Source organism: Monodon monoceros, unplaced genomic scaffold (assembly GCF_005190385.1).
Source record: "Monodon monoceros isolate NGI ecotype Baffin Bay Population unplaced genomic scaffold, NGI_Narwhal_1 Super_Scaffold_5, whole genome shotgun sequence".
Lineage (NCBI taxonomy): Eukaryota > Metazoa > Chordata > Mammalia > Artiodactyla > Monodontidae > Monodon > Monodon monoceros.
In genome coordinates, this window is record NW_021703782.1 from 24197172 (window position 1) to 24215819 (window position 18648).

General features: G+C 43.9%; 1 protein-coding gene across 1 annotated transcript in view; it reads left to right on the forward strand.

Annotated features, from left to right (window-relative positions):
* CENPP (centromere protein P) overlaps positions 1-18623 on the forward strand; it is a 230689-nt gene extending 212066 nt beyond the window's left edge. Inside the window, exons 6-8 of the mRNA XM_029201721.1 lie at positions 16652-16731; positions 17867-17958; positions 18302-18623. Coding sequence (XP_029057554.1) covers positions 16652-16731; positions 17867-17958; positions 18302-18432 — 303 coding nt within the window. The 3' untranslated portion in view covers positions 18433-18623. The remainder of the gene's footprint in view (positions 1-16651; positions 16732-17866; positions 17959-18301) is intronic.
* The last annotated feature ends 25 nt before the right edge of the window (positions 18624-18648 follow it).

Consider the following 18648-nt stretch of genomic DNA (forward strand, 5'->3'; position numbering starts at 1 on the left):
ACTGTCATCCTCAGCTGGACACTAACTGCCCTTCCCTCCCAGAATCCTCATTATGTGAGTAATAAATCTCTTCACACCCTCTTGCAATGTGTGGAACCATCAATGTTGACATCTGACCCCAAGTTTGGTGGGGGGTGTCCATCATGGTCTGTGGAATGGTCTCAACACCATACTTAGAGTATGTAGCAATGAGTGCCTGGTAGGACATGGTAGTAGAGGGTGGACATCAGTTGTCTGGTGCCCAACACATTCCCTTCCTTCTTCTGACAGTGCCCCCTTCCTTTTTTTTTTTTTTTTTTTTGCGGTATGTGGGCCTCTCGATGTTGTGGTCTCTCCCATTCCGGAGCACAGGCTCTGGACGCGCAGGCTCTAGATGCGCAGGCTTACTGGCCATGGCTCACGGGCCCAGCCACTCTGCGGCATGTGGGATCTTCCCGGACCGGGGCACGAACCCGCGTCCCCTGCATCATCAGGCGGACTCTCAGCCACTGCGCCACCAGGGAAGCCCCACCCCCTTCCTTTGAGGAACTTTTCCCTCATAGGCTGACACACCCTTGAAAATTATTCACAGTGGAATACTACACAGTCATTAAAAAGAACACAGCAACTCTATCTTCATAGGAAAAGCTCTTCAATACACATTGTTGAGTGAAGAAAAGAAATGCCGGGCTTCCCCGGTGGCGCAGAGGTTGAGAGTCCGCCTGCTGATGCAGGGGACACGGGTTCGTGCCCCGGTCCAGGAAGATCCCACATGCCGCGGAGCGGCTGGGCCCGTGAGCCATGGCCGCTGAGCCTGTGCGTCCGGAGCCTGTGCTCCACAACAGGAGAGGCCACAACAATGAGAGGCCCGCGTACCGGGAAAAAAAAGAAAAGAAAAAAGAAATGCGAAAACAATATGGTATAGTATGATTGTATTTATTAAATTTTCTCTATTGAGGTATTTTTAATTGAGGTGTAACTTTCCTATTTGCTGTGGGTCCATAGAGATCTGTAATATGAGGAGAGATCTGCAAGATACTCATCTGGGGAGAGAGGGGTGGAGACTAGAATTGGGCTTACATCAAAGAAGAGTTTAACTTAGCTTTAACCATTTAATTTTTATAGTGAGAATGCATTTGTTAATTACTTGTATAATTAAAGAGAAATGAAAATGTGATATTTCTCACCAAAAAGAAAGCAAGAGGAGACTTAAAGAAATACGGCAGGGACTTCCCTGGTGGTCTAGTGGTTAAGACTCCACACTCCCACTGCAGGGGGCACAGGTTTGATCCCTGGTCGGGGAACTAAGATCCCTCATGCCTCATGGCACGGCCAAAAAAAAACAAAAAAAAGAAATATGGCAGGCCGAGATGACCATATGTACCCTCCCCTGCCATTTTAATCTTACAGAAATTCTGGATTAAGTACAACATGTTTTAAGTACATAGTCAAGCTCAAAAGAAAGAAGTAAAAATGTCCTGAGAGCCAGAAATAAGGAGAAAAATCAAAGCGAGAGCAGGAGCTGGTTTTGGCCAGCCCACAGCATCTCAGAGCAGATCTGGGCCCTGGGTCAGAGATGGAGGACAGCCTGGGCTGCATCAGATGCTGGGGTGGATCCAAAGACTTCCGTCAGTTGAAAGAGGAAGAGGAAAGAGTGCCAGCCACCCCAAAGAAGCTGCAGGGAACTTGGCAGGGGAAAAACTCACCTCTTCAGATCCCTGACATAGATATATACAAGGTCTCAGTTTACCTTGCCTACGTGTGGGCTAGGTAGAAGCCCAAATCTGGAAAGGAATATAAATTGTAGATACAGGGACTCCCCCAGGCTCTGAGAGAAGCCACCCTGAAACTTCCCTGGAGGGAAATTCTCACACATACACAACTGTCACAGACAAAAATGACCCCAGATGAAGCAAGTGCACATTAAAAAACTATACATTAATTGGGACTTCCCTGGTGGTCCAGTAGTTAAGAATCCACCTTCCAATGCAGGGGATGCGGGTTCGATACCTGGTAGGGGAACTAAAATCCCACATGCCGTGGGGCAACTAAGCCCGTGCACCACAACTACTGAGCCCATGCGCTCTGGAGCCCGCGCACCACAATTAAAGAGCCCACACGCCACAACTACAGAGCCTGCGTGCCGTGACTAGAGAGAAGCCCACGCGCCACATCAAAGAGTCTGGGTGTCACAACAAACGATCCTGCATGCCGCAGCTAAGGCACAACGCAGCTCAAAAATAAATAAATAAATAAAATATTTTTTAAATTATACATTAATTGTATAAAACAAACTTCTGTTAAGTGAGAATTGTAGAACAATCTGGACAAAAACTACAAAGTACAAGGTTTAAGATATCAAAGTAATAACTAAACAAATAGATCTAATTTAAAATATAGGACAATTTTTTACAGAAGCCTATTGGAAAAAGAAACAAATTGACTCTAAATTTTTAAAATGTGATTAGAATTTTAAAAATTTAGAAACCAGTGGATAAGTCAAACAACACGTTAAATATTACTAAAGAGAACATTAGAGGATTTATTTGAAGAAATCACCCAAAGAACAGAAAGATAATTAGATGGAAAACAAATGAGTTCAGTTAAGAAGCATGGAATTAGGTGGTTCAGCGTAATCTAATAAGAGTTCCAGACAGAGAGAATGAAATAGATGCTATATTTAAAGAGAAGAATGTTATTACCTTGTCAGATATCCTCAGTTGTTTGTCCCAGTGCAGAAAGATTTGAATGACAGGATTCTGTGTGAAAAGAGGGAGTACGTTTAAAGGAACAATTATAACTTTACTTTGTACGTGAATTTATCATCTCAGAAGTTATAAAGGACATTTTAAAAAGAGGAAAAAGGGAACTGTCAAACTGTTTTACAAAGTGGCTGTGCCATTTTACATCTCACCAACAATGCCTGAGGTTTCCACTTTCCCCATTCTCACCAACACTTGCTACTGTCTGTCTTTTTTATAATAGGTACTCTAGTGGATCTGAAGTGGTTTTGTATGGTTTTAAGGTAGATTTCAAACTAAGCATCCTGCAGATCTGTTTTTCACCCTGAACTATTTTACTTCAAGCTATTTATGACAGTTCAAATTGTTGTTGAATGCCTTTCTAAACTACCTTATCTTACAAAGTCTAGTTGTAATTTAAATTGAAAATAACCATATGTTCACATTTCCTGACTCTATTGGTCTTTATCCAATCTTTGATTACAGTGTTTTTAACATGTTTAAAATAGTGTATTTTTCTGATAAACACGAACTGCACAGTATCACTGCCCACCCCACCCCCCAAAAGAAAAGGCTGATTATATTTTTTGCCTCAAGAACTTGAAGATTCATTACTTCGGAAAAGCATGTTTGAGGTAATCACCTTCCTCTTATAATTAATTAAATGATTTCAGACATTCATAACCATGTTTGCATAAGTCAGGGTCTTCAGGCCAGTCACTTAGGAACATCCTACCAGAACACCATCACTTTCACATACAAAGGTGTGGGCAGAAAAGCCCATATATTTGCAAGTGCTCTTGAAAGAAACAAGAGGGCCCTGCTTAAGCAAGTTCACTAATAGTGTGTCAGTGGAGGCATGCTTCAGCAAAGGGCTTTCAACTTCTCTAGTTCTGTTAGTATAACAAATTGTTAACCACTTGTTTTAAGATTTTTTTCAAGCTCAAACTTTGGTTTCGTCTCTGTATGTTTTCTGCTTTATAAGAGGCAGTAAACTACATCTGGTTAGTATTCAGTGCTTATGGCACTTGTAAATAAAGAACCCTCTTTCTGTTACAAATGTGTAAATGTTCTGCTTACAGCTTTTGATATTTAAAACAGCATGGAATATGTGTTTGTCTGAGGCTAAAGTATGACCTTTAGGAAATTAGAATCTGTCCTTTGGCTATTTTTTCTTTAAAAAAAAAAAGCTTGACTTTGTTGGCCCACATCCTCTGTTTCCATTTTCTCTTATTGCTGGGCGCATAATCCACATTGGACAGTTGTGCAAGCCTCTGGGGTCCTGGGGCCCGAGTTCCCCTCCAGCCCGTCAACACGGTGTCTCTCTATTCCCAAATAAAGCTAAAGTTTGTGCAGGCCTTTTCCATTTCTTTGGTCAGCCTCAGCCTCTGGAAATTAGTATGTTTCTTCAGATATTATTTAAATGTACAAGTTAGCTGAACTTTAATAGAAGGAGATTAGGAAAGATAAGTAGAAAGCTTATAAACGTTCAAACAAATGTCTTTACAAGTAAAATTTTCAGGTAACAAAAATTTCTAAGCTGCAGCTTTTGGCCCTTTTTTATTTCAAATGTGATTCAACTAATTCCAGTTGAACAAAATCATGTGACCATATTTTCAGAATAGAGAAGTGTTAAACAATTGCACTTCTGTGTAAATGACCCAAGAGGGAGTCAACAGTAAGGTCTCCATATTTTCAGACAACTTTAAGCATTTCCACACATTGAAATACCCAGAGGGTGGGAATGCACTGAAAACATTATCCAGAGCACACATAAAAGTAATAAAAATTTACTGTGCATAAGATAAGACCTTCAAGAAAAAAAAAAATCCAGAAAATACTTATCAAAAGACGTGCCCTTGGGGACTTCCCTGGTGGTTCAGTGGTTAAGACTCCGAGCTTCCACTGCAGGGGGCGCGGGCTCAATCCCTGGTCAGGGAACTAAGGTCCCACATGCTGCGCAGCAACCAAAAAAAAACAAAAAGATGTGCCCTTGGCTATTAATCGTGACCCAAGAAAAGGCATACTGACTGCTTCCCAAAACAGTATTTCAGATACTTCTACATCAAGAAAGGCTTGCAGATTGCTAGTCTTAATTTAGGAAGATCAGGTAAAAGAAAATAGATTTTATGTTCTTTGTCCCAAATCCTGGAACATCTGTACACAATATTTCATGCATTTATGGTCACTGCTCTTCAGGACAGACATGACAGAGTTGGAAAAGACGCAAAAGAGACAGCAAAGTAATCTTGATGGCAACAGAGCTTCCAGATGAAGAAAAGAACAAAGCATTCTCCACGCTGGATGGCAGTGGCAGAGGGGAGGCATTCGTGTATTTACTTGTTTAATGTCTGTCTTCTCCACTAGATCGTATGCTTCATGGGCTCAGGGATGCTGTCTTTTGTATTTTAACTTTTTGTTGAAATATATAGACACAGAAAAGGGCACACATCATAAATATACAGTTGGATAATTTCTTTCAAAATCATAGAACCACCGGCCAGAAGAGGAAGCAGAGCAAAGAGCAGCCCCCAGAGCCCCTGTGCTCCCTTCTGTCATTTCTTCCACAGCGCCAGGGCCAGGGCCCACCCACCTGCCACAGGACTCCACAGGACGGGGTTGGCACCTGTCACTGCATACGGTGTCCATATGAGGTCCGTCCATGTGGAGTATAACTGGTGATCATTCCCCTTGTTGCCATGTAGCCTTCCGTCCTGTGGATAAGCCACAAAGCATTCACCCAGTATTCTGTTCCTGGGCCCTTCCAGGTCCTGGCAATTGTAAATAGTGCTGCTGTGTGCATGTCTTTTGGTGACACATGTACATGTTTATGTTGGGTAGAGTTGCTGAATCTTAGGGTAGATGTATGTTCAGCTTTGAGGTGTTGTCAAACAGTTTTTCAAAGTAACTGTGCCCATTTATACTCTCACCAGCAGGGTGTGAGGGTTCCAGTTGCTCAATTCAGTTTCAACACCGCTTTTGTCAGTTGTTTGTAGCCATTCAGGTGTGTATGTTGTGGTATTCCATTGTGGTTTTTATTTGTACTTTCCTGATGCTCAGTGTTATTTTGTTCACCAGGACATACCCAGCATTTAACAAAGCGCCCGTGGTTTTTATTAGAGCTCTTTCAATGCAAGTGACAGAGGATGGGACAGAATCTTAACTCACATTGGCTTAGCAAAAAAGGAAATTTAGGGACTTCCCTGGCGGTGCAGTGGTTAAGAATCCGCCTGCCAATGCAGGGGACACAGGTTGGAGCCCTAGCCCGGGAAGATCCCACATGCCGCGGAGCAACTAAGCCCGTGCACCACAACTACTGAGCCTGTGCTCTACAGCCCGTGAGCCACAACTACTGCGCTGGCGTGCCACAGCTACTGAAGCCCACGTGCCTAGAGCCCGTGCTCCGCAACAAGAGAAGACACCACAACGAGAAGCCCACGCACCACAACAAAGAGTAGCCCCCACTCGCTGCAACTAGAGAAAGCCCGCATGAAGCAGCAAAGACCCAACACAGCCAAAAATAAATAAATATTTTTTTAAAAAAGGAAAGTTAGTCACTCCAGTAGTAGTAGAGGGCTAGAGTAGTTCAGACAATCAAAGAAAGGTTGCCTGCGTTTGGGGATCACACCAAGATAAGAGGATTTTCCCTGCCATTGTGAGGCCCTCATCTCTGCACGGTTCTCTGCTGGTTCTCTGGACAACACACGGGCCTCATACAGCCTGGAAGAGGCTGTCTGCTGAGCAACCCCTGTAGGAAAAGATTTTGTCCTCCCAGCATCTACCTGTCAGTTGGCCCAGGACACGTCATATGCTGTTTGTGAGGAGCTGACAGTCTGTGATGACCTGAGCCAATCCTGTGAACAGGGACAGGTCTGTTACCAGAGGAGGGGTAATAAGAAAGCTTGCCAGGCAAAGAAAAATGGGTCTGCAGTCCACAATAGCTCCACACAGTAGACACTCTGCAAATCATTCTGAGTGAATGAATTAGTCAATCCAAGTTCATCATGTGTGTAGGCCTCATGATGTATGAGAGGATGAACTTGAAATACTTTTACTTAAGAGGCCCTCTAGGGACTTCCCTGGTGGTCCAGGGGGCCTGGGTTTGATCCCTGGTCAGGAAACTAGATCCCATGTGCATGTCACAACTAAGAGTTCGCATGCCGCAACTAAGACCGGAGCAGCCTAAATAAATAAACAAACATTTAAAAAAATAATAAATAAAGAGCTCTTCTAGGAGAATAAAGCAGTTTCAGGACAAGGCAGCAAAGAAAATCCTTCTGCCCTCAATCAATTTAAGAGATATTCCATGCTGAAAATTTGAACTGTTACAGAATGCGTTTTGCCAGTTCGTGGACGGTCTGTAGAGAAATGCATAAATGAAAGCATTTTCCATGTTTGCTACTCTCCTGTTACCTGTTTTGAGTCTCAAGTCAAGCCCAGGATCAGCTGGCCCCTTCCTACTGCCCAGTCCTGAAGGGGATGCTTATATCATTTGTGGCCAGATGACAAGACGTGTGTTATTCTAAGACCCCAAAAACAACTATGCATTTTCTCTTGAGTCTTTAAGGGAAAAATGGGAGCCCCTTATTCAAAACAATAACAATAATAAGCAAAATACTTACACCCGTGGCAGGACATAAGGAGGTGTATAGAGTAAGGATCTAGGTGAATTTTCCTATCTCTCTCACAAATGTCATGTGGGATCCTGGGTGGGAATCCTGAAAGAGAAAAAGGACATTAAGCAAAAACTAAGATAGCTGAATAAAGTGTAGACTTTAGTTGTAAAAGTGATGTCCCAAGATTGGTTCATTAATTGTAACAAATATACCACACCAATATTAGATGTTAATGATATAGGAACTCTGTACTATCTTCCCAATTTTTCTGTCAGTCTAAAACTGTTTTTTAAAAGTTTGTTTTTAAAATAAAAATTCAGTAGAGGGTCTTGAAAGGAGCCCATGTATGAGGAGGGGGTGTTGGTCCCTGAAGCGTATAAGCCTTATTGGTTTTAGGGTGAATTCACTCTGACCTCCCTCACTCTGATCAGCACTGAGCCGGACTGTGGGTCACCTGAAATTTGCTTTGAGAAAGGCATTGGGGTCAAGAGGCCAGCTCAGCTTGGCTTCTTTACTTTGGGCTTGGGGTCATTGGAGCAGCCTTGCAAGTCTCTGAGCCTTTTTTTTTCTTATTTTTAAAATGGACATAATTTTATATCCCTGCCTCATAAAGTTATCCTGTGATTAAATACGTAAAGACCTGGCAAAGTTAGAAGTATTGTGCAAATAGAATAAATTATTATCGTCCTTTGGACTATTTTACCAAGGTTTGTTTTCCCTCTCACATTTTATTTTATTTTATTTTATTCATTTTATTTTATTTTTCTTTAAACCATCAGGATTTGATGTAATACAAAATTTCAACCATTTATTTATTTATTTATGGCTGCGTTGGGTCTTCGTTGCTGTGCGTGGGCTTTCTCTAGTTGTGGCGAGCGGGGGCTACTCTTCGTTGCAGCGCGCGGGCTTCTCATTGTGGTGGCTTCTCTTGTTGCGGAGCACGGGCTCTAGGCGAGTGGGCTTCAGTAGTTTTGGCACGCCAGCTCAGTAGTTGTGGCTCACGGGCTCTAGAGCGCAGGCTGAGTAGTTGTGGCGCACAGGCTTAGTTGCTCCGTGGCATGTAGGATCTTCCCAGACCAGGGCTCCAACCTGTGTCCCCTGCATTGGCAGGCGGATTCTTAACAACTGAGCCACCAGGGAAGCCCCCAAAATTTCAACCATTTAAAATTTTATTTACATAAATTATTTGTGCCCTATTTTATTTTGGGGTTCCTCTGTTTCTACGGACATGAGTTGACAATGGTTCATATATTTTCTTCCCATTTTTAAAAACTGAAGGCATTTTAACATAGGACTCTAGAATACAAGTTTGGACATATATCATTAGCTCTATATATAAAATGTAATTTAAATATTATTTAAACCTTAAATTCTATACCCAAACTATTCATCAAGTATGAGGGAAAATTGAAAATATAAACATGAAAGGCCTCAAAAATGGACAATTGAAACACACTGCCTTTGCTGGGCACCCTGCTAAAACCCTTCTGAAATGACAGTAGAGAGTGTTTTAAAAGACATACTGCACAAGGATGAAGAATAGGCCAGAGGAAGGCAGCAGTAACATACAGGAAGCAGATAACAGTGTGTTGTTTGATGACCAGAGAAAGCTGAAACCTAACCCTTGAAGGAAGTTGATTTGTTCTGTGGAAGCTCTGATAGAGGGACTATGGATAGGAGAATTAGTAGAAAGTCTATATGAGAGTCAGTCCGTCCTCACCCTGACAGAAGGCCTATGTGAAAAAGCTAGGAACCTCCAGAAAGGGCCTGGACTCTGCAACCTGACTCCTCTGGAGAGAAAACTGTGGACTTCTAATAAAAATAAGCACAGGGGTGTTCGCTGGTGGCCTAGTGGTTAGGATTCCGGGCTTTTACTGCCGTGGCCGGGGTTCAGTCCCTAGCTGGGGAACTGAGATCCCACAAGCCACATGGTGTGGGCCACCCCCTCCCACCCCTCAAAAAAAATAGACACAACAAGTTGCCTTCACTAGATCAGGAGCCCTTTACTGTTGGGGACTTAAGTCTTATACCACATGGAATATATGAACAAACCTGTAGGGGCTATTATGTTTCCCAACAAAAATGTTTCTGTTGCTACCATCAAAATCAGTTGCCAGCATGAATTCTGTTACAAGTTGATTGTAATCACACTTGACCTGTGTATTACAACTATATTTGAAATTAGAAATATTAAATGGTAGAATTGTTTATGAGCTCAGGTTTTGGAAACCTATTGCCTTAGGTTTGAATCAGTTTACTAGTTGTGCAATCTTGAGCAAGTATCTTAATTTTTCAAGCTTCAGTTCCATTTATTTATTTATTTAAATTTATTTATTTACTTATTTTTTTTTTGGCTGCGTTGGGTCTTCATTGCTGCGCGCAGGCTTTCTCTAGTTGCAGTGAGTGGGGGCTACTCTCCGTTGCGGTGCGCGGGCTTCTCATTGCATAGTGGCTTCTCTTGTTGGGGAGCACGGGCTCTAGGCATGCAGACCTCAGTAGCTGTGGCTCGCGGGCTCTAGAGCGCAGGCTCAGTAGTCGTTTCGCACGGGCTTAGTTGCTCCGCGGCATGTGGGATCTTCCCTGACCAGGGCTCGAACCCGTGTCCCCTGCATTGGCAAGCGGATTCTTAACCACTGTGCCACCAGGGAAGTCCCCTCAGTTTCATTTAAATGGGCATTATACCAATGGTTTCATATGACTGCTGTGAACATTTGATGAGCTAATGCATGTCAAGTGCACAGGGCCTGCAAATGTTGAGATCGATAAATTGTGTGTGGCAGTATGGGTGTGTAATTTGTCTTTTGAAAAAGAAACTAGACACCTTAAAAACTCAAAAAGTCTGTGATTCTATGAAAAAATTTAAATTAGACCATAGTTACTTTAAATTATAATGAGTTTCGATGCTTTGGACATTACTTTGAGATTTATGAAATGAGAGAGTTTCAACCCTAGTAATGATAAAATTGCCAGTGAATGTCTGGAGTATTACTTCCATCATCAGCTTGCATTGCGTTATTTTGCTTAATTACATATTAAAAGCTTTATGAAGAGGAAGTGGTGACCTTACCTCTAAAGGGTTTCTAGCATTGATTATGTTTATGTGTGTGTGTGTGTGTGTGTGTGTGTGTTCAGCTTCTTAATTATCATTTCTGACTATTTTAAAAGAAACCAACTTGGCTTGCCTTTTTAATTATCAGTCTAGGAGGGAACAGACTACATTTAAAAGCGTACAATTGCTACCCAATTAGCTTAGAATGAAAAAAACAATCTTAAAAACAGAACTACTGTTTGGACATGTATCCCCACCTGAAGTGATGTTTACTGTCTAGTAATCTTAATGGGGTTGATCTTTTAAGGGTACACTTGCCTTCAGATTGATTGCATGGTGTATGTTTCTTGGCTGTATATATGACTGATTTTGCTTGTCTAACCTTCCCCTTTCCATTCTAAACAGGGAAGTTATAGAAGGATTATATGTGTAAACTTTATCCCTTCCTAGGAATAGAGTGATTTTAGAGCCACAGAAGAAAGAAGGCTAGAGAATTCGGAGGGGTGGACCGAGGTGTTGGGGTGATCTCCTGCTTGTTAATATGCATGTGCAGAAGGATTCTGAAGGGGCTATGGTGTGTGCGTGTGTCACACCAACCTGTCTTACCAAGCTCTTTCCCCTGAGAGGGCCTGGATGCACTGAAGCCCCAGGAGCAATAAGCCCAGGTCTTAGCTCCTTGGAGAAACACTGATTACCTGTTGAATAAATTAGGGTCAATACCGATACAAAATAAATAAATAAGGGAGAAGTAAAAGCTCGTTCTTCTGGTGGAAATCTTCTCGTCAGTGTGGAAGGAATGATGGAGACAGACTGTCACCCTTTGGCAACCCTCATGTGGTTGACTCAGCTGTGAGGCAACAGCAGGCCCAGGCTGGTGAGTGGACATCTGACTGAGGAGCCAGACAGTGGCCTGGTCTCAGGATGTCCCCTTGGAAAATACCAGTTACGGAGGGAAAAGGGTGACTTTTGGGTCACCCCAAAAGCACAGCAGCATTTCTGTGGCACTCCTGATGTAGCATCATGAGGCGACGTCAAACCTGGGCTGAGGCCCATCTGCAGCCCAAGAGGTCTCACTCTCCAAACCGCCAAGACTTGAAGCAGGGACCGACTGGAGATTGGGGGCGGGGGCAGGGGCTATGATGGGCACAGAGGGGAGCTGGGGACATCTGAAATTTTCTGGATGGAATGTTATGTTTTGGTAAAGCAGGAAGATGGCCCCATTTGGGGAAATGCCCACTGAGTGTCCAGGGGTGATGGGTATCTTATCTACTGCTCGCTCTAGAAACGGACGACTGACTGTGGGTGTAATGGTTGTGAGTGAGCCTGCAGGGAGATAACAGAGGGTCCCATCCGGGCAGAATGGCCTCAGAGGCCCCAAAATGGTACACTTGTTCACTCCATAACATCATATGTGACATCTGTGATTATATAGATGTAAAATGTGTGTAAAGAAACTGCACCTGGACAGGAATAAAGACGCAAACATAGAGAATGGGCTTGAGGACACAGGGAGGGGGAAGGGTAAGCTGTGACAAAGTGAGAGAGTGGCATGGACATATATACACTACCAAATGTAAAATAGATAGCTAGTGGGAAGCAGCCGCATAGCACAGGGAGATGAGCTCAGTGCTTTGTGACCACCTAGAGGGGTGGGATAGGGAGGGTGGGAGGGAGGGAGACACAAGAGGGAGGGGATATGGGGATATATGTATACATATAGGTGATTCACTTTGTTATAAAGCAGAAACTAACACACCATTGTAAAGGAACTATACTCCAATAAAGACGTTTAAAAAAAAAAAAGAAACTGCACCTGTGACTGGCACAGAGGAACCACTTAACGTTTGTTAGCTTCATCTTTAAAATAAGAGCACATTGTCTTCTAAGTGCAGATGTTGTAGGCATTTCTAAGCCTTCTGATGTTGGGAACAACTGGAACCGTTGTCTCAGGATTTTTGGGTGTGGGGCACAGTGTGGATGCCTATCTTGACTCTGGCCGCACACCCTCCCAGAGCTGCACAGGCCCCCAGCCTAGAGCTGCTACAGGTGATGCCCCAACCCAGGCCTACAGGCAGATGGGCTCTCCCTCCTTTTCCTACACCCAGCAACTTGGAATCTGTGTACTGCGTCAAGTGACAAAAGCAATACAATTTAGTAACAAGTTTGATGTGTTTTATTTAAATGAAAAAATCCATGAATTGGGGAAGTCCAGGGACTCACAAGCAGGGGAACACTGCTCCCTAGGGAGTTTTATAGACTTGTTAAAGAGCCCACACAAAAACAAGGCAGGATTGGCTAGGAGATCCCATTTTCTAGGGTGTAGTGAGCTCATTAAAGCTGAATTGGAGGACTGTGATTGGGGTTAGGTGGTGTCCAGATATGCAGGCTGACTTAGCTTTAGATGTGTGCCGTGGGCCAGGCCGCAGGGGTAACTTCCATCTTATGGGTCCTGATTTACAAATTAACTTTATCAGCTGCCTCTGCCACCATCCACCTAAGTCTGTCCCAATGCCATGACGATTTGAGGATTGGCCCTCATCCTTTGTACCCATTCCCATCTGCACACACCCAATTCCAGCACCTCATATCCCTCACTGGCAGCTCCACTGTTTCCCTGCTTCTCCTGGCAACAAGCGCTCCTTGTGGAACAGCCTGTGTCTGTGTCCTTCCTCATCCTGGATTCTTCTTCATCCACCAGAATCCAGCACAATTCCTCACGGCCCCACCAACACCTTTGTCCCAGCACCACAGAGGGAGCCACAGAGTCAACCACTCCCTCCTCCCTGAGCCTTGCCTGTGCTCCCTGCCCCACACCTGGCCTCCACCTCTGCCATCTTCATGGGCACTTCCACAGACTGACCTGTGTTGGGAGTCGCACATCTTCCTAACCATGCCCACCTCTCCCCAATAGCACAGTAACTAAAGGGAACAGGGATTCTCTACGGGGCGGGGGCGGGGGAGGAGGGGATGAAAATGTTCTGCAGTTAGAAACTGGTGATGGTTGCATAATCTTGTGACTATACCAAAACTCACTGAATTATACACTTTAAAGGAGTGAATTTTGTTAATGTGAATTATACCTCAATTTAGGGGAAAACACTACCGAATCAGACAGACATAATCTTTGGGAAAATATTAAAGTCAAGATGAATTAGTGTATCTATGGACACTCAAGGGTACATTTCAACTAAAGACTCAAGGTTTCCCATTCATTTAAGTGGGGGTGGGGGGTGAAGCGGGATGGTATGACTGATCCATAACACAAGGCTGGTTTTCTCTAAAGTTCTGTTTAAAATTCTCTTCCCTTTGGACCAGCATCCAGCAGCCATTCCAACAGCAGAGTAGATCTCAGGTAGAAAACTGGGATGAATAACAAATTGGCAACTTTCTCACAGTTACCATTTTTTCTATCATAAACACCAGGAGAGTTCTTGAATGAAAAGTCCAGGCATATATATGGCAAGCAGCTAAATAAACATCCATTTTGAATCACCGCTTAGAACAAGCTTCCTATGGAAGGCTGACAGGCCCAGTGTGTGCAAAGGACCCACACCATGCAGCCTGTTCCCAGCCTTCCCAACAACGCTGGGAAGCACAGGCCTCCCATTTGCTCCCTTTATGTACCAGACCTCGACCTTAGTTTCACCAGTGGCAGCATGTGAAGTATCTAAGGTGCTTTCCAGGTCAGGCTGATAACTTTCCAGTCAACTTTTTCTGTGTGAAGCTATTTTTTCATGTTAAATATTCTAAAATATATTGGCCAGATTGCTGCCTTATCAGAGTACATCATCTTAATCCTTTCTTGGTGATTCAGCTGGCTTTTCTGAATGTCAAATATGGTAATATGTAAAACTTTCAATCGCTATTGAAATATGCTGATTTTATGCTATGACCTCAGGCCCACTTTGCATTTAGAGTTGTATCACATTTCACAACTTATCTGTCTTCTCCCTCAAAGCCACCTGTACATGTCTCATGTGGATGAGACCCACCCTTTGTATTTCTATCGTTGACGGTATCTAGACTGTGCTTTTTATGTTGCGTCTCTGGGCTACTCTTCAGCCTTTAGTTGCTTTCTTCCTGTCAGCTTTGAATATTTGAGGTCACCAGACAAATGAATGAAGCTGGATAAACAGGGCAATATTATTAACTTGTATAAAAGGGAACTTTCCACACAAGCCCCTAAAAGGTCTCCAGAAACACATACTAAATGCCTGATCTCTTCCTAACGTTAGTGTTTCTACTTTTGGTTTTTTATTTTAAAAACTAAAGAGAGTAAATTTTATTTTTTTTAGAGAAAGTTTCTAATCTAAACCCTCCTTTTGCTCATGAGGAGAAGGCCTAGAGAGGCTGTGAGGTCTGCTTGGAAGCAGACCAAGCCCTTGAGCCTCAGGCTGGAACTGGCCCAGGCCATGTGCTTCCAGCTCAGCCTGGAAGTTACACTGCCACATTCACATGTTCTCCTTTACATTCCTCATACAGCTGTTATTAATTTAGAAGAGCCTGAGGTTTAAAAATCACCCAGCACTCTTTCCATTTTAAAAACTTAGGTATACATTTTCTCATAAAAACTATTTCGCTGAAATTAGAAATCATCTAAGTTTAAACCAGGCCCAACCCAGCCTTTGGTCAGAATGGCTTGGTGTTTGGACGTGTTCTCGCTCCATCAGCATCTTTCTCACACAGGGGTCTGAGAGCACTGGCCTCACACGTTGGCAACAAACTCACTGATATGTGGCTGGCCCTTTAAAGGTTATGACACATCTTTGTCCCCACAAGACCTCATTTGACGGGAGCTGATTTTCTTCAGCCCATCAAGTACCTGCATCCTCAGGAAGGCCCCATCCTCTGAAGCAGGCAAGTTCTGCTCACCCACAGTTCCAGCCCTGCCCCTTCTCTTGCAGGAGGAGGGGTTTCTCTGACTCGCTGCTAGATCAGACATTTCTCAGAGGAAGCCGCACCTCACTTTCCTTCCACGAGGTTTGGGGCAGCCACGATGGCTGGGTTTGGGTTTGGATTTGGGACATGGCCGGGCTTACATGTGATTTCAGCATCAGTCCAGGTGTCCGTTTCTACAGCAGGAGCTGTGAGAAGAGGGAAAGAAAATGTGTCTTTCAAAAGCTGACCCTTTTGGAACTTAGAATCTTACTGTGGAGCCTACTTTTAGTCTCTATCATATCACCCCAACCCCGCAATCTGTTCTCACAAGAACAAACAAAAATAAGTTTTTCCAAGAATTGAGAAGATGGGGCCACTCATTACTCTATTTGTTGTGAACATTCTGTTCAGATTCTTGCAAAGCTTTGTTATTCTAACGATCTACAAGTCTAATGCTAGAGGTTCCCAGAGCCCCCTACAAATAATAGAAGCAGACATTTCCAGAACTATTACATTACATGGAGGGAAAAGCCAACCCTACTTTAGAGTTGCAAGCCTAGAAACTCGTGAAATTTGACTTCATTTCCATTTTAGAGAGGATACTTTTGACTCTAAAATGGTACACGATCTCATCATGAAGCTAACTTTTAGCAGAGCATGCTCCCTGAAACCCTATTATCCAGAATAGCCAGACACCATGCCTGGGGGAGACACACAGGTCACTAGGAGAATCCAGGTGGCCCCGCGCGGGCTGTGCAGGAGCCAAGTGCCCACAGTTACCAATATGCAGGCTAGGGCCATTCGGCAGCAAGTGTGAGGACAGATGGTGGAAGCATCCACTGTGGTGGGGACCAGCCCACAGGCCTCAGTTTGAAAGGCTTTTAAGGCCAAATGCTAGCACTCTAGAGAAAAACATTTGCTTTACAATGAGAAACCTGGCAGACAGCACCTCACTTCAGTCATCAGGATCAGCATCACCTTGGTGGGTCAGCTGGCCGGCATGCCTGACCAGCCTCCTCAAGCTGTCCTGGTCACAAGACACAGACAAAGGAAGCAGGTCGGCCAAACGCTGTGGGGCCCTGCAAGCCAGTGAAATCAGAATGGAGTTCTGTAACCTGTTAACACTGGGCACTTGATGGTGTGGAATCCTGGAGGCTGTGTGTCAGTGGAGATCTAGAACAGGCAGTGCTGATGACCACAGAAGGCAGGAGTGGGGACGGCCATGGCCAGGACGCCATGATGCCTGGATGAGAAAATGGCACACCTGAAAATTAAAGACTTTCAGGGAATGCGAGACACACCTGAAAAGGGTTTCTTGCTTCTTTTCAGTCACCTGAACAGCGTCCCTGCACCCCACAGATTTCTCTAACCGTTTCTTCTCCCCACAGGAAAAGTACCCAGAGGCTGTGCACCTTTCAGAGGGGGCCTCCTCCAGCTGCATGGGCATCAGGAACCCCAGCCGACCAGGGTGAGTGCACAGGCCCCACCAAGTCCCTCCCCAACACCCAGACGGTTGTTTCCTGTTAAAAATGAGGATTACAAATAGAAAACAAATGTAAACCACCTAACTGACATCTTGAGCTATGTCTGTGGAGTCATACAGATAAGCAGCCGATGGCAGGAGAGCACAAGGGGGACCATGTGGGGACTGTAAACACAGACGGAGTCTGTGAGGAAAAGGTGCCAGTCTCACTGCTGGGGTCCTTAGGAGGCCAAGGAGGGGAGGCCACGAGGGGTGGAGCTCTATTTTCACCAACTTATTTCAAGAAATGTGGGGAGTCAGCAAGCACTGAGTGAGGGGAGAACTCATCTGGGTCTCCCTCCACCCACCATGGGCACCTTTATGTGCACATGGACAGGATGTGCTTCTGTGACCTGTGCCTAAAGATGTTTTGTTTCCAAGCCTTAAAATGGTGTTGTAGTTATGTAAGCTTCTGGAACTTGCCTTATTCAACATTATTTCCAAAATTCACCTCTGATGGTGCATGTAGCTGTAGTTCATTCATTTTCAGTGCTTATACTCCATTAGGTGAATATATGTATTTCTGCATCCTTCAGGTCTTGGGCATTTGGGTTATTCATCATTTTCCACTATTTCTAACATTCCTGTTCATGTCCTCTGGCACACAAGTACACAAGCTTCTCTTAGGCATATACCTAGAAGTGAAATTCCTGGGTCATAGGACAGATTCAGCTATCACTGCCAAATTCTTTTCAAAGTAGTTTATCAATTTATGTTTCCCAGCAGTAATTTTTAAGCTCTTATTGCTCTACATCCTGTACTTCACTTGTATGATCACAGTAATATGCAGTGGGTATATTGCAGTAGCTTACTATGGTCTTAGTTCCCATTTTCCTGTTTGTTCATGATGTTGAACATCTTTTCATGTTTCACTGGCCATATTCTCTCTTCATCTGTGGGTCTTTAAGATCAGGGGAGTCCGAGTACGGCCTTGGGGAAGGGCAGGAACTCCCAGGATGGTTGGGAGGACAGCAGCACTCCTGCCTGGGTGGGCATTCTCTCCTCTAGAGAGAGAGGCAGGTGCTGCATACAGTTTAGTCTGATTTCAAGAGCACTTAGCAATGCGTCTTACCTCTTTCAGGTTTGAACTAGTAATTGTTTGGAGGATACAAATAGATGAAGAAGGGAAGGTTTTGCCAAAGCTGGATCTTCTCACCAAAGTGCCGCTGCAAGGTAGGGATGTTCTGGTGATTTCTCACTATGCTCAACACAGACACCTACTTATTTCATCTGGGTTTATATGGCAAGAATCAAAAGTCAAAAATTTCATTAGTGTACTTTTTAAATCAGTTTTCAAAATATTTTTGTCCATAATCACTCAAAAAGCACAGGCAAGGGGGACTGCTCCCCCACGGCCCTCCTAGGCTGAGTGCTCAATGTCTCTGCCGCAGGCATTTGGGTAAGTGCTCTGTTCAAGGTCATGATTCAGTCGTCCTGCCTTCCCATTCAGTGTGGCCAGCAGAGAATGAGGGCATTGTCTCGGTGAAGTTTCTCACCCAGTTTGTTTTCTTTACAGCCCTGGAACTGGACAAGAACGGAGTCATAGAAACTGCTCCTCTCAGCTTCCGAACCCTACTGGGCGTGCTGGGCATTGAAGCCACTCTGGAAAGTCTGATTAAATCACTTCACACAGAGGCAAGCAACTAGTTCCCAAACAGTGAAAAACTACACACAGAAGTAAGATGCTGCACCTGGAGGCATGTGATTTTATTGAATATAAAAATTTGCTCTTTTCCACTTAGAAACCTTACCTCTAGAACATGTTTATGCAGTTATGGCACATTATATATAAGTTGTCAGGACATGAAAAATAAATACAGTTATTTAAATTCAAAATACCAAATAAGTGACACATATAGTGTA